Here is a 16,397-nt window from a genome sequence, read left to right as displayed (position 1 = left end):
GTTTGGGTTTGTTCTGGGGGAGGCAGGGACCTCGGCACTGGGGACACCACCCCGACCCTGTCGGTTTTACGGATCAATTTAATTCCAGCGGCAGCAGCTGGACAAGCACGTCAGGGTCTGGGGAGGCAGAGCCAAGTCTGCCTTGTTTTGGAAATAAAGGCACCGGGGGAGAGGGTGGTGCACACCCAGCTCTGCTCCGGGCCCCGCACATCGCTCCTGCCGCGGGGCACAGCTCACCTGGCACTGCGGGATGTGTGACCCCACACCGCTCCTGAGGCGGGGCACAGCTCACCTGGCACTGCGGGATGTGTGACCCCACACCGCTCCTGAGGCGGGGCACAGCTCACCTGGCACTGCGGGATGTGTGACCCCACACCGCTCCTGAGGCGGGGCACAGCTCACCTGGCACTGCGGGATGTGTGACCCCACACCGCTCCTGAGGCGGGGCACAGCTCACCTGGCACTGCGGGATGTGTGACCCCACACCGCTCCTGAGGCGGGGCACAGCTCACCTGGCACTGCGGGATGTGTGACCCCACACCGCTCCTGAGGCGGGGCACAGCTCACCTGGCACTGCGGGATGTGTGACCCCAGCCCCGCACATCGCTCCTGCCGCGGGGCACAGCTCACCTGGCAGGGCGGGATGTGTGACCCCAGCCCAGCCCCGCACATCGCTCACCTGGGCACAGTGGGTATCTGCCCCAGCCCCCGGAGGGCTGCGATGGCACAGCACGGGCAGACAGAGCGCCGGGACCGGGCAGCAATTCCGTGAAACACGGGAACTTGGCAGGTTTTCCAGCACCAGCCCCTGCCCGGGTCCAGCGGGATGCGCTCCGGCACCCGGCAGCGCTCGCAGCAGGCTGTGGTGAGCACAGGGAGCAGAATTCCAGCTCTGCCTTCCCAGCGCGCTGAGCCAAGGGCAGCGGCTGCAGGGCACCGCTCCCGAGGGAGCCCGGCCCCCCTGCCCCGCCGGCAGCCCCGGGACACGGGCAGGGACACTGCGGGCACAGCGGACGAGCACTCCCACCCCGAGGCGGGGACACGGCTCATGCAGGGGCACGGAGCTGTCCGAGCAGCACGGGCACGTCCCCACGGAGGGCCCTGTCCCCAACAGCTGCCACCAGCTCCCATCTGACACGGGGAACACCCAGCTCGGGCCCCGACGCTGAAATATTAATGCTGCTTTGATATTGCCCACCATATTTCTAACCAGGCTGCAACAGCCACACCAGGTGCAGTAGACCTGAATTTCTGACCATTCTGGGGAGACGCCAGAGGAAGGGACCAGCCCCAAAACTCTTGTACCCTCCAGCAGCAAAGCCAGGAGTGTGACATGAGGCAATTCTAGTGCTGAAAGTATTTGGGATAAAGATGAGCACAGCAACAACATTCCTTGTCTTATCACTTACACACCATGGATTAGGGGAAAATCCATAATCTCTGTAGTTCCCCTCCAGTCTGGTTCATTCCCACGTGGAGGGAGCTGCTTGTACACAGCGCCTGCATCAGCACAGCTCCGTGGCAGCTGTGCCATATCCCTGTTACAAGCTTAAATTAAACCCATGAAATAATCTGGAGATTATAAAGATTGTGCTCACACTGGTAACGGCGCTGCTGATTCCCTGACAGGGAAAATGGATCTGTTCTGTTGGAACATTCATCAACATGTGGCAACCCGGGCTCACCTGACATGGAACACGATCCAAATGGATTAGGAAATCTCTCCCGTTCACTGGTATTGATTTGAGTCAGGATCAAACTCATCAGTGCGTGGGACTGCTCCTGGCCGGCATATCCCCCCCAGAATCCAGGTGCCTGCTGCCACTCCAGCCCGAGAGGGCAGTGCAGGATTCCTCGCCCCGTCACCTCCCGGGAGTGCCAAGGGCTGCACCGACTCCTCACTTTCGCTATTAAACTACGGAGCACTGAATTCTGAGCTAGGATGGGAAAGCGTGGAAAAACCTGGGTTCTGTTTACCAAACACATCCATCCCCACGTTCCTCCTTCCCAAAGAAACTTCTTCAGGGCGACTCCGAGTTCTTTCTGCACCTGCCACAACAAACTGCCAGCGAAAGGAGCGTTTTTAACCAGTTTTATTGATTCATGCTTTCAGTCCTTACTCAGTTAAAAACAAGGCACATTAAATACATCCTCTTATTGCTCAATAAACGCATGCGGCTCATTCCAGATATCAAAGGTAATAAATAATGGCAGGAAAACACCAAGACAGTTATAAAAATGACAACCCAGCCTCAAACACAGCATTGAACAGCCCAGGCTGCAACAGGAACCTGACAACAGACCCAAGTGCCACGTGTAAACCCACAGTGCATCTATACACGTATTTACACACACCCAGACACTGCATGGATCCCCCCCACATGGGCAGGTTATTTAAAACACAAAACACCCACAGAAAGTCCAGAAATCTTTCACCTCACAAAAACAAAAACAAAAAAAGAAAAAACAAAAAAGAATCCCATTCCTGCTGTTCCATCCCAGATCAGCACAGCAAGGCAGTGACATCGTACAACTCTTCCCACAGCACGTTCACATAAAAACCCCCAAACAACAAAGCGAACATTCCTGCAGACAGAATGAGGGGACAAATAAACACTTGGGAGCTTTCCATGTACAGATTCAGCTGCTGGGGGAACACATGCAATTGTCCCTGTCACTGCAGGCCTGGCTGCGCCGTGCAGGGGAGCAGGAGGCGACATAAAGTGCCTGAGACGCAAAGCAAATCCATGTCCAGGGACACACACAGCCAGGAGAACCCCAAAGTCACATTCCAGATGCAAGATTAGCAAAACAAAAGAACAAAGAGTATACTTTGGGTACAGCACGAAATCCTGCTTTTAATTGAACAATGCCAGTTAGAGAGGAGTGGAGGAGAATTTCCCTTTAAACTATACAAAAGCTGTTCAATACTGAAAATATTTTTCCCTTACAAAAAACCTGTCCAATATTGGAAATATTTTTTCTTCACATGGCCTGGAAAAGGTCTCATGACTTTTGCTTCGTTTTTTCTCCCCTTAAACTTTCATTAATAGTGGAATCCTGAACCCCTTCCCTTGCTCACTGAGCCAAAATTACTGCGTGTTTTACATTCATTTCCCTCCACTCTGCAGGGTATGTGAAGTCTGTTACTGTGGGTTTGGAAACACAGACATTCCATCCTTCACCTGAACATTCTGGAACACAGCTCAAAAGGGAAAGTCTCCAGGAGCATAGGAACAAACCCCTTTGTTCATTAAAACATCCTTGTGGTGTCAGATCTGCCAACTCCCCCTCCCTCAGCCCCTGCTCCAAGCACAAAGCAGAACCTGAGCAACATCTGCATCAAAAAACGAGCTGAACATGCAAAAACCATCTGAACCACGTTAAGAACTCATTTTAGGTGAGTCTTGCCCTTTTCTTTTTCTTTTGTATCTACTATTTTTCAACACCTGAATGTTTAATTTTTTTTTTCAAGGGCTCTGCTTCTCCAGCCAAACACAACATCTGCACTCACTGTGCTACATCCCACCACTCCTCAGCATCTCCATTTGTACCTGGAACCATTTTCCCTGTTAAAATATCCAAGGAATCCTTGCTGTTCACTCCTGCCCCGTTAATTTTCCATCAGTGAACGTGGTGATACCAGTTAAATACATGAAATTTTACTTCAGCAGAAATTCTGACCCCTGGGAAGTGAAGCTTGGTGTGAGGTGGAAATTGCTCTTCTCAGGGAATACAGCAGATGCCAAATCCAGCAGTAAACCAGGTTTTCCCTGCCTTGTTCTACATCAGGCAGAAATCTCCCACCTGATCTCAGCCCAACCCAGAAGCAGGAGGACAACAGGCAGGTACAGCAGCGCTGGAAACAGCTCCAGTGAGGGCTCCATGCTTTGGTTTTTCCATTTAACCTGCTGAAAAACAGCCCTTTTTTCCTAGAAAAGTTAGTAGGATGCAAGACATGCTTCATTTTTTCCACTGTGTTTGAGCATTTTAAAATTAACATTTAAGACTGTTGTGCTACCAAAACCTGCCCCACCCTACACAGCATCAGCGTTTGCCCCAAACTCGAAGCACTTTTCAGCACAAACACCTTTTGCCTTTATTTCACAGCACAAAGCACCACCTGCAGACAATGCCATTTATTAGAGGCAGTTTATTTGTGTTAACAGCAGAGAAGGGAAGCTGTTCCCAGCTTTCAGCTACATTATTCCTCGGGTGATTAATCCAAGTGTCTTGTTTTCCAGCTGGAATTTTCGAGTGGCCAAGTACTGGCACCACTGGAATAACAGGGCAAACCTATCACCCACAGAAGGCTCAGGACAGGTCTCCACCACCACCCCCCCAGGAAGTGCCAGGTTTGTTCCTCGGGGATGGTATCTCCACTCCAGAACACCAGCTTTCCCTCTCTTGCTCCTTGCTGAAGAGGCAGAAGCAGCTTTGAGATTTTATATTTGCAGAACTCAACGTGTTTAAGGGCAGGATTCACTTTGAGCATCGTGTGCTCTAAAGGTAAAGGTGATGCAAACATTAATGGCCAAGGCAGGACGTGCCTGAGTGTGCACCCAAATCCTCCCAGCCTGCATTCCTGAACTCTTGCGAGGACACCCTGGGACTGCAGGACCCCCACCCCAAGGCCACGTACCGGAGTAGTAAGGAAATCATTAATGACAACACAAACGCACCAATGTCTTTTGTGGGAGCTGCAGTGAGGGCCAGGTGCCGTGCCCCGGGCTGGGCCAGGAGGATCAGAAGCCCTGGAATGTTCTGGCAGCCCCGTGGTGTGAGCTCAGAGCCCCCCTCCGCTCCGATCCACCGGGATGGCCTCGCGGCGCCGCAGGTTCTCCTCGGCGCTCTTCATCAGCACGGCCAGCCTGCTGCCCGACACGCGGCCCTTCTGGATGGCACTCATCAGCTGGGGGCACGAGGGACACGAGGGACACGAGGGACACGAGGGACAGCGTCACTCACGGGCCCCGGGCTGCCAGCGGTCACTGCTTGGGCCCAGAGCCCCATTAATGAACTCCCACACCTGGATTCTCCAGGGCAAACCCAAACTGCGGCTGCAGAGCCTCACTCCAGGCCCATTGGCACTTCCCAGGAATATCAGAGACTGCTTTGGACAGGCATGGGTGGCAGCAAGAGTGGAAGTACCAACCATGATCCACTGGGAAGCAGTGCAGACAACACCAGTGCAGACTGCCATCACCAAGGGGGTTTTTTCCATGAATTTCAGAGTGTGGGATAAGCCAGCAGCTGCACAGATTTGGAGTATCTGAAGGATGCAGCTCACAGAAGAGCACCATTCAGGATTTTTTTCCATTTAGGAAGAAATTCTTGGCTGGGAAGGTGGGCAGGCCCTGGCACAGGGTGCCCAGAGAAGCTGTGGCTGCCCCTGGATCCCTGGAAGTTTCCAAGGTCAGGTTGGCACAACCTGATCTAGTGGAAGGTGTCCCTGCCCCTGGCTTAAAGATGAGCTTTTGGGGTCCCTCCCAACCCACATCATGCTGGGATTCCATGATTCCTGATCCACCATTGATCCCAGACCTGCCCTTTTCCACCCACATGCCTTTCTCTGGAGAGACATTGTACTTGACTTCCACAATTCTTTCAAATCCAAATTCCTTTATAGACTTTTAAAACTAATTTGCCTTTAAGTCCTGGAAGCTGGACTCTGCTCTCTCCCAATGAAAGCACACTAGTGCTAAGATTTCAGTTAATTCTTTTTTATCCCATGGATAAAGCCAGCATTAGAGCTGAAATTACCTGCAGCCAGCTCTGCAGAGAGCGCTGGGGAAGCAATTGGCACTTGCCAAATGCAATTTCTTACTCCCATTGACTGCAGGAATCCTTCAGATTCCTTCCCCTCCATCGGAAAATCTGCTCATTACACCTGCAGCTGCACCTGTGCAAACGTAGTGTGGCCTTCTCCCTGACCCCCCTCCCAATTCCAGAGCAATCCCTGCACACACACAGGGATCTCCCTGGAGCAGAGGCACTGCCCTCCTGCCCAGTCACCCTCCTGGGCCCCCAGCCTGCCAGGGCTCGGGGCAATGTGGTTTAGCGCAATGGGATGGGCTTTAAGGTCCCTTCCCACTCAAACCATTCCGGCATTCCATGATTCCTCCTGATTTAACGTGGGGGGTTGCCTTTACATCCCAACACCGGTTCCCAAGGCTCCCTCTCCTTCCTCGAGCATCACTGCCAGCAGCTGACTCTCCAGGAATCCAGCCCCGCCTCGGGCAGCTCCTGTGTCCCTGGGCTCAGTGCCAGCCTCGGGCAGCCCTGTTTGCCCCATCGCTCCGTGGGCACCGGCGAGCACCAGGGGCTGCCAGGGCCACTCACCGTCACTGCAGCTCCCCCAGCACCGTGCAGGTGGCCGAGGCCAGCCCTGCCCTGCTCCCACCCAGAGAGCCAGGCAGCCCCCAGGTACAACCTGCTCTATTTTCGAACACAAACCTCCACAAATATTTGCCCAGGGCTTGCACAAGCTCTGCGCTGAAACGCAATTACTTGAAAGTTTTCAGAAAGCAAACACCCCAGTACTGGGCACTGACTTAACAGATCCATTAAAAAATTAAACAAACATTTAATGTATTTTGCTCCTTCCATGGCAACCCCAGTTCATTTCAGTGCCACTGAGAGCTTCCCTGGAGCAGGTGGAAGGCCCAGGAGAGGGCTCAGCCCTGCAGTGCCATCACTGCTGCTCCATTCCCAGGTTGCTCTGGGAGTTGTGCAGGAGCCACAGGGTGACTCAGGTTTGCACAAACAGTTGTGAAACTACTCCAGAGCAGTGCCTGGCCTTTGCATTGTACAGGGCTGGCAACCCCTGGTGAGACTGGTCAGCCCAGCAAAAAACCCCAGAACACCCCCAAACCCCACAGAACAACAATTACTGGTTGTTTCAACTCCTTAACCAATGTACCCAACCCAACCAGACTCCAGCTAACTCAGCCCTGCAGAAAGGGGTGGGTGCCCCAACAAAAGGTTTCCAGTGGAGGTACAAGGGTGTCCCTTTCCAGCAGCCAGAGCCCAGCTGGAATTTGCTCTCCCATTTGAGTGGATCAGCATCAGCTCCCAAAGCCATTGGTTCTCCTTTCCCCCGGTTTGTTGGGTTTGGTTTTTCCCCTTCCCCCAAGTTCACTGCAGCTCCTCAGCTCAATTGCTGCATTTTAGGCAAATAAATACTCCTTTTTCCTAATGCTGGACACAACCTGTGAAAATTTTCTGCATTTAGATTCAACAATGCTGCTCTTATCCCCAGCTCATCTCCAGAGAGACAATTACCATTTCCTTTGCCTTGATCTTGTTTGTTTAACTTGACACAGTGAAGAAAGGGCTGACATTGACCAAAATCCCCAGCATTAATTTCTCTCCTGTTTGGCATTCATCATTGCCACCGGGCAGGGGAGACATGGCAGACTCTGAAATACCACCCCAAAAAAGTCTCCTCAAACACCAACCCAGCTGACAAACTGCATATGCAAAGAGAACACCCTTGGGTTTGCTTGAAAGCCCCCTGAAAAGCAGATGCATATCATTTTTTTCATAGAGACTGGGACAATTTAGCCAATCCAGGAGTTAAAATGGGTTATAGAGCCTAGATGGCCTCTAACTACAAGCTCATTCTTTATAATATTCAGTTTATTATTTAGTTATTTAGTTGATTATTATTATATTTATATTACTATTTATTATTATAAATATTTGGTTATTTAGTTTATTATTATATTACTTAGTTTAATCATCTTTGTAACATCCCTGAACAGCTGCAGATAATGTCAGTGTGCACACCTGTGCCACGCACCTTCCACCTGTATCATTTTATATATATTTAAACAGCATTTCTGGGCTTAAAATGCCAAATTCAGGTCTGGACTGGGGCATACTTTGTAAATTGGACCTGTACTTTGAATCTGACTGGGAAAAAAAATCCCTGAACTTCCAAGCTGCTTGAGGATGGCTGCGTGTGCTCCTTGTGCCAGCCCTGCCCCGGTGTCCAACTCAGCCCTAAGCCACAGGGAAAACATTCCCTCTCTGTGCCTTTGTGGTTTAAGGAAACAGCCTTTCCTGGAAGCAGCTGAACCACGTACCTGCAGGAACTCGTTGAGCTCCACCTGCCCGTTTTTGTTGAGATCCACCTCGTTGAGGATCTCATGGAGGGTGTTCTCGTCCATCTGCACGCTGATGCTCTGCACAGAACAAGCACAGGAGGGGGCTCAGCACTGCCTGGGCCTCCCTCAATTCACACAGGCTGCTCCCAGAGGCAGTCAGGAGCACAGGGCAGCCTCACCTCCAGCACACGCTGCACGTCCAGGATCGTTATGAAGCCCTTCTTGTCCTTGTCAAACATGCGGAACCGCTTCTTGTACCTGCGAGAGAGGGGCTGGCACCCAAGGCTGGCACCGGGGGCTGCAGGGGCAGCCCTGGGCTCACCCCAGCAGCACACACAGGCAGCTCTCCTGCTTCACTCACCTCTCAATGTCTGAAGGCACTAGACTGATCTCAGACCTGTCTGTTAATTGATCTGTTTTGACTTTGTAGCCCATTTCATAATACAGAAATGTTTTAGCAGTTTCAAGCTGTTCCTACAACGAAAACACAAAACTTGGGTATCTGAGCAATAGCAAGTTCTTCCACAAGTATTTATTCGTTATTTGTACTTTATTATTAGGTTCTTCCACTTAACCAGTATTTTTCTAAGGTCCCAAAATTAAGCAGATGGCAGCTGAAAAGTATCAAAAAGTTAAACTTAAGACACTTTTACTCTTGGAAAGAGGTATCCAAGCTAGTAGAGACTTCTAATTTCTGTGCAAATGCTTTCAGGACCATCCCACACCTTCAGTCACACACACTCTGCCTTTCAGGAAGAAATGGCCCTTTTGGGCCAGGCCTACAATATGTCATTTCTCCCTCAGTTGATATCTTAGTGCAGTGTTTCACCCAGCTGTCCAAAATCAGAAAAAAAATCAGGGAGCTCAGCACCAGGCAGGTTCTTTATGGTTTAAACTAGTTTTCTGACAGTAGTAAAATTACTTTATTACCTGAAAGTTCAGTGCAAGGTCTTCCTGGCTAAGTTTTACTAAGTGATAAACCCCTGGCATACATAAAGCACCACAGAACAGAGTTCTCTCTACAGTGATGGGTCCTGTTCCAGAGCACAGCCCAGAGGACACCCAGGGGATGCAGAGATGCCTCGCTGGCATTCATGAGCTCCCATGAGCCAGGGATGGCTCTGGAATTCCTTGTCCATTTTCCTCCCTGCAGGTGAGGGTGGGAAGGGTGCCCAGCTCCCCACACGGGCTGTGTTGAGCCTGTCCGTGCACCCCTAACCACCAAACTCCTTGCCTGGGCTGCTTCCCACTGGCTAAGCTGTTCTGAGGGGAGAACTGGTCTAGTGTTGCTCAACCTGGAAAACGATTCCATGAGCAAATCTCACGGGGTAAGGGTGAGGCACCTCTAACCCAGCCGAATTCCTCTGAGCAGGAGGGTGCCCGACATACACACACCAAGCAGCACACCCACACCTGGCACAGGACGGGATCCCCTTCCTTGTGCACTCCTGTGCTCAGGCTTTAGGATCACTGCAGGTCCCTGGCAAGGAGGGCTCAAGCGAGCTCCTTCCAGAACAGGCCAAACTTCTGACTGGCTAAAAGATTTCATGAGCAATCCAAGGAGAACTCTGGGATGGAAGTGCTGGGTGAGTGTTCAAAGGCTCTGCTTCCTTCTGAGCAAAAGCGGTCCCAGAGCCCGTGTCCCTCCTCTCCTGCTGTTCCTCCCCCACACTCAGGACAGTGCTCAAGTGTCTCCACTCCTCTGGGCACGCCTCTTTCCCGAACAGCAGCGACAAGTGCCATCTGGTAACTTCCTGGTGTGGCAGCTCAGGAGCAGGATTCCTGTCAGTGGGACACCTACTCCTGCTCCCAGCCCCACAGTCACACACCGAGTCTGAGCACGGAGCCACTGAGGGCAAGGGGAGCCAACAACGACCTTAAACACTCACTGAGGCTCGAGATTGGTGCAATCTCAGTCTCATCCCTCCTCAAAGGACACAGTGGACAGAACGGGGTGACACAGGTTACAGGAGCCTCCTTTGCTGAGGCAGAGCTGCTGAAAAGTGTCACTAAAGCAGAACAACTGACAGGAACAGGACAGCAATGCCAAGCCTGCTTTCATTTCTAAGGCTGGGGAGCAATAGGATACAGATCTTTCCCTTCCCTCCACCCCCCCCAGCCAATCCCAACTCACTTCACAGCTATTTGATAAAGTCTTCAGCATGAAATGCACCAAGTGACTCATTCTCCCGGGAATAAAACATCACTTGTGGTTTTCTATTCAACCGGCCTGGAACCGTTAACACGGAAACTCCTCAAGCAAAACACACCAGCCTCAGCTGAAAAGGGCCCTTTGTACCTTCTTCTTCTGCTCACACCAGTTGAGCTCCTTGGCCATGATGTCCACGATCCTGGGCAGGGCCTCCTCGGCGGCCTGCACGTTCAGGAAGGCCAGGCGGGTGCGCCGGGAGATCATGTCCACGGCAGTGCGCGCGTACTCCTTCACCCCGTACACGACCTGGGGCGGCACGGAGGGGAGGGGAAGCGCGGGTCAGACAGGGACAGCAATCGGGAGAAAGCACGCTTAGCACCCCAGACCCCAGGGAAAGGGCTGGGGAAGCTCCCTTTTCCTTGGAACGTTTTACAGAGTACACCTGGGAGTGAATGTTTGTTTGTATATGAAGTAAAAAATAGACACTATGTGAATATTTAATTACACATAAATATATTAATATGGGTATATATCGATACATAAACATAAAGTGTGCTCCGGGGAAGGAGAGAAACAGGCACAGAAAAAATCTTGGCCTCTCCACAGGAAAGGGCTCAAGGAGATGTTCCACAGAGCCCCTGACCTGCTCTGGAGAGCCTGCTCACCCCAAGGACAGTCACAGAAGGTGACAAGGTTCTCCCAACATACCTCAGCTTCAATGTAAGGAAATTCAGACACCAGACGTTTCCCAACAATAGGCCACCTCTTCCCTGTCACCTGGGCTATTTTGGCCACCTCAAAAGCCTTGTCCCCATAGGTGGAAGCCAGGTGCTGAGCCACCTGTGGAGAGGAAAACAAATCCAGCCTGCTTTAAAAGCACGTCAAATACACACTTTCCCTGACCATTCCCTCATCCCCAGTAACAAACAGGCTGCCAAGGGTGTTGGATTGTGACAGTGTGGGGGAAACTGTGTTGTGGGAGGTTGGACCAGCACTGCCCCTGTGTGTCTGTGCCACTGGGACTGACACCCCAGCTCTCCTGCCATGCCGTGATCACAGCTGATGCACAGCTCGTGGGGGGCTCCAGGGACGACAGATCCCAGCAAGTCAGAGTGTTTTTAAGCAGGAAAAATTAGGAGGAAGGAAAAAGGGGAAGATAAAGAACAATTACTAGAATTTATTTCTGTTAGAACTATCTCTGCCCCAGCCAGACAACAAGCTCTGATCGGGCTCACCAGACCTTTGTCCAAGTTATGCTGGTGTTTGATTTAGGGGAAAGCCAAACCCCTCCAACATGGGAACCCAGGACTCACCTCGCTTTCCAGCCCGTAGTCTTGCACCAGTCTGATGTAGAGCGTGGGGCTCCAGTCCTGAGCCCCCTCCAGCTGCAGCCCCATGGTTTTACAGGAGCCTGCCTTCAGGTTGTGCTCCTGGATGGCTGCATCGATGGTGTCCCGTGCCATGGCACGGTAGGTTGTCCACTTCCCACCTGGGGGAGCACAGGTTCACTCGTTATTTGGGGAAAGCAGGCAGAACACGAAGTTGTTACATACTCTATACACATCTGTGTATTTTATACATCACATGAGTCATGCCAGGCTTTCTCCAAGCCAGTCCTGTGCCACTAACAGAGCAGTTTCTGGTTATAGGAGCTGAAGAATTACCACGGAACAAGATTTTTGCATGAAATACCCTGGAGAAGCCCAGCAAAGCCATGGTTTGAGAGAACTGCAGTACCTGCAATGGTGATGAGGCCGCTGTCGCTGACGGTCACGACGTGGTTCCGGGATATGGACTGGGTGTCCTTGGAGTCGGGGTTGGTGACCAGGGGCCGGATGCCACTCCAGGCTGCCAGCACATCGCCTCTTCTCACTGTGCAGAGCCAGACTGAGGCAGGGTCTGCCTCGAGCCCAGGGGTGCCCAGCTCCCACCCTCCGGGCACTGCCAAGGGCTGCTCCACACCCAGCTCAGCCCTGAGCAACCCCAGAGCTGGGGAGAGCCCCCAGAGTCAGGGGATGGGCTGGGCTATGGAATCACAGAATCACTGAGGCTGGAAAAGCCCTCCCAGACCATCGAGTCCAACCTGCACCGATCCCCACTTTGTCACCAGCCCAGAGCACTGAGTGCCACATCCAGGTGTTCCCCGGACAGCTCCAGGGATGGGCACTCCAAACCTCCCTGGGCAGCTCCAGCCTGACCACCCTTTCCATGGAGAAATTCTTCCCAATGAGCCTCCCCTGGCCCAGCCTGAGGCCGTTCCCTCTCCTCCTGTCCCTGTTCCCTGGCAGCAGAGCCCGACCCCCCCGGCTGCCCCCTCCTGTCAGGGACTTGTGCAGAGCCACAAGGTCCCCCCTGAGCTCCTTTGCTCCAGGCTGAATCAAACCCAGCACTGCTCCAATTGGGATCAGCAATAATCTTCAGCCCAAAGCTAAGTCAGACAGAGAGGTCTGTTTTCATCCTCATTAAAAATCCAGTAGAACAGAGATATCCTGGGAAGGGATCAGCCAAGAGAGTTAAGCTGTCAAACTCATCCACCAGCTCACAAAAATCCCAGTCCCAAAGACCAAACCCTGCCAAACCCAGCACCCCCTAACATCAAGTCCTCTCCTTATCTGCTTGTGCTTACAGGACAGTCCTTACACCACATTTTATAAACCAAAATAAAGTTTGTTCCATGAGTGTAACATTTCCTTTCATAACTTCCAAGCTTTTCCTCTAGCTTGTAGGTTTTTTTTTTTAAGATTTCCTCTTGACAAGTCATCTTTATCCACAGCCTTCCCCCTAAGTGCAGTTACCAATTTGCTTTATACTGAAGTCTTTGGAACATGTTTTTAATACAACTTCCAAATAACTGATAATTGAAAAATCACTAAAAGGGTGTAAAAAACATCCCCCAAAGAACACAGAATAGATTTCCGAAATCAATGGTGCTCTGCCAGCGTGTTTAACCTGCCAAAATGAAGTGTTAATCACAGACACAAGATCCTGTACTAGGTTTATAAACTAATGAAACTACAGAAAGCAGCACGCGTGACGCTGTAATTAAGCAGCTGGAAGGTGTCCAAGCCTGTGGAAGTTGATAACCCTGGCACTGGCTCTGGCAGCACAGGCAGGGCTGTCGAGAGTTGATATGGGCAGTGCTGTTGTTATTTCAGCTCCAGCCATCTATAAGCAGTAATTGCACAGGAAAACCAGCACGGGCCCAGCTGGGCTGAGCCACAGGGACTGAACACTTCCCAGTGTGCTGCTGGAAAATACGCGGGAAGTCACGGAATGGCCTGGCTTGGGACAGACCTTAAAGCCCATCCTATCCCATCGCATCCCAGCCCTGCCATGGCAGGGACACCTCCCACTGTCCCAGGCTGCTCCAAGCCCCAGTGTCCAGCCTGGCCTTGGGCACTGCCAGGGATCCAGGGGCAGCCACAGCTGCTCTGGGCACCCTCTGCCAGGGCCTGCCCACCCTCCCAGGGAAGGATTTCTTCCCAATATCCCATCTAATCTCTGTCCTGATCACATTCCCACCTTCCTCCCTGCTCTCCTGCACTTCCAACACCAACTGCTGCTCCAGACACTCAACAGGACCTTCCCTGGGCACTCTTTCAGAACTTCATACAACATGCAGACATCAATTCTGCACTTCAGGAAACAAGGGATCCAGCATTTCCCATCTCCAGACAGCAGGTTTTCCTAAACCTGAGGACATTACAATGTTCCTGCCTGAGTGCTTTTCAGGTTTATTTTAACGCTGCAGCAGAAACGCAGCAGTACAAATGCTTTCAGAGATTAATTGAAATAAACCAAGCCCTCACTCTGGAGGAAAGATGACTGCCCAGGGCAGTGGTGGAGTCACCCTCCCTGGAGGTGCCCAAAACACGTGGATGTGGCACTTGGGGAGATGGGTTAGTGGTGACCATGGTGGTGGCGCTGGCTGATGGCTGGACTCGATGACGTGGAGCAGCATCACTGCACAGCCCCTGCTGACACCTCAGCCCACGGGTTTCCCAAGAACCACAGCTGTCAGGCACACAGGAACCTCAGGAGCAGCGTTCCCCCAGGCTGGGGCGCCTGGACTCCCCAGCCCTGCCCAGGGCAGGATTCCCCCGGGGTTACCTTCCACGTCTGCGCCCAGGTAGTTGCGCACTTCGCTCAGGATGAAGTTGATGTCCTCCTCGGTGGGGATGGGGTGCGAGGTGACATCCGTGGGGCTGTCCGTGGTCCCTGCGATCGTCATCTTCTCCCAGGGCAGGAAGAAGATCACTCTGCCATCGCTGGTGGCCGGGTCCAGCAGCCCCATGTTGTCAGGGCTGAAAGAGAGGAGGGACCTGGCTCAGAACAGGAACAGGGTGGGCAGCACCTGGGGTCTGTCCCTGCACCCCAGTAGCCAGGCAAGGACTGGCACACAACAGCTGTTCTCAGGTAAAGCAGTCAATAAATGAAGAAATAATGGATTTCATGTGTGGCCAAGACATGGCTTTAAACAGATGTCCCAGGAATTTGGGGAAACAAGGCCCCTGGATGTTTTTATGACATAAAATCCCAGTGATTCCTCCAATTTGCCTCCATAGTAAAGGTGGAGCAGGAGGGGTGAGGGGCAGTGACTGGGAGAAAAAGGAGAGAAAAGAAGAGAAATGAGGACATTTAAGGAATACACTTCCAGTGACACTAAGCCTGAGTTTGTCACCACCTGACACTTTGGCAGGAAGGAACACCCACAGACTCCCGAGGGATTTGGACCAAGGAATGTGCTCTGAGTGCTTCCAGCTCTGTGGCCCTGAATGAGAACTTTGCTTTGAGGAAAAGAGGCAAAAGAGACGCTCAGTAGACGCTGCTGCTCAGGCATTTTTCATTACTTCTGCCAGTGCTGCAACAGAATGATTCAGTACAGGGATGAAAAAACTGTAGTTCTTTGGACAGGAGATTTTAATTCATGTATCAGGTTTCTCTGGTGTAATGTAAGAAAGATATCCACAGGTACAAACCCACTGCTGCCTCATGGCTTATTGAAAAGCTCTGCTTGTATTTCAGAAAACAAAAGACTTTTATAAACACTTCCAGGTAAACAGCTTTTATGTAGGAAAACATTGAACGGCCCCTTTTTTCAATCATTTCTACTTAAAGGACTGATGCTGATTTTCATTTAAGGTTTACCCCCTGTGGAAACACCTGCAGTCAGGTTAGGGCTCTCCAGGCTGTGCCCCTGCTCCTGAGATACAGGGAGCACATGGAAGGAGGGCAGGAGGTGCAGATTTCGGTGGCAGTTGTGGACTTTAGAGGGGAATAATTCAATGGACACAACTCCTAAGGCAGCGTCTGAAGGCAAAGACCTGCTTGGGTGGGATTTACCTATTCAAGCTGAATCACTGAGTACTGCATTTTTAGGAAGTCTTAAGTGATTACTGAAGGGAAGTTGGCAATATCTGGCAAGGCTGGGAGAGAGGCTGAGAATTTCATAGCTAGCATGTATATTAGACCCATTTTAGCTGATATTTATAGACAGCTTAGGCATACGGTGGGAGAGGTGCAATCTAATAGGGGAAGTCAACACAGGTTTGGGAAAGGTAAATCACCTCAGACAAATGATTACTTTTTAAAATGAAAAAGCTGTTGATTTAGAGACAGAGGAAATCAGAGGTTTAATATACAGCGTCAGAATTCAGAAACTTTATAGACATTCTCTTCCAAGTATGAAATTTTTTTAATGTGATTTCATAAAAACTGTTAAAAACAAGGAAGAGAACCAAGCAAAGACTTCCAACTAAGTTTCCCCACAGCACCTCTGAAATGTTTTAGATTGCACAGCAAGTGCTGAGAAAAGCTGAAACAGTTTTCCATATGCCAATTATTTACTGAACCACTGATACCAGCTATCCTGGGAAGCTCTCTCTCCATGCCCTTTGCCACGCTTGTTCCAGCTTATTTACATAACTAAAGAGCCACCCAAACAAATGCAAAATAAGGTGTTTTGCATCAGAAAGAAGCATCTTAACACCCAAATACTGGCCTTCCTGAGGCCTCTGGAGTCATGCTGCTGCACACCAGGAATACTTCTGAAACAACACGGTTTTATGAGGCAGGAATTCCTACGACTCCAGCATGGATTGGAGAAGGAGGTATGAGCCATGCCAGCCGTGGTG

General features: G+C 51.3%; 1 protein-coding gene across 2 annotated transcripts in view; it reads right to left on the bottom strand.

The window, feature by feature from the left end:
* Positions 1-2,075: 2,075 nt before the first annotated feature.
* Positions 2,076-16,397, bottom strand: part of GPD2 (glycerol-3-phosphate dehydrogenase 2) — a 51,457-nt gene continuing 37,135 nt past the window's right edge. For both annotated transcript variants that reach the window (XM_032114474.1, XM_032114475.1), the window contains exons 9-17: positions 14,374-14,567; positions 12,001-12,135; positions 11,577-11,752; positions 10,972-11,103; positions 10,411-10,569; positions 8,473-8,585; positions 8,291-8,369; positions 8,091-8,189; positions 2,076-4,912 (exon numbers count right to left, since the gene is read on the bottom strand). In XM_032114474.1, coding sequence (XP_031970365.1) covers positions 4,787-4,912; positions 8,091-8,189; positions 8,291-8,369; positions 8,473-8,585; positions 10,411-10,569; positions 10,972-11,103; positions 11,577-11,752; positions 12,001-12,135; positions 14,374-14,567 — 1,213 coding nt within the window. In that variant the 3' untranslated portion in view covers positions 2,076-4,786. The remainder of the gene's footprint in view (positions 4,913-8,090; positions 8,190-8,290; positions 8,370-8,472; positions 8,586-10,410; positions 10,570-10,971; positions 11,104-11,576; positions 11,753-12,000; positions 12,136-14,373; positions 14,568-16,397) is intronic.

Source organism: Corvus moneduloides, chromosome 7, assembly GCF_009650955.1.
Source record: "Corvus moneduloides isolate bCorMon1 chromosome 7, bCorMon1.pri, whole genome shotgun sequence".
Taxonomy (NCBI): Eukaryota; Metazoa; Chordata; class Aves; order Passeriformes; family Corvidae; genus Corvus; species Corvus moneduloides.
The sequence above is the reverse complement of the archived record's forward strand: the minus strand, read 5'-3'. Positions and strand labels throughout refer to the sequence as shown.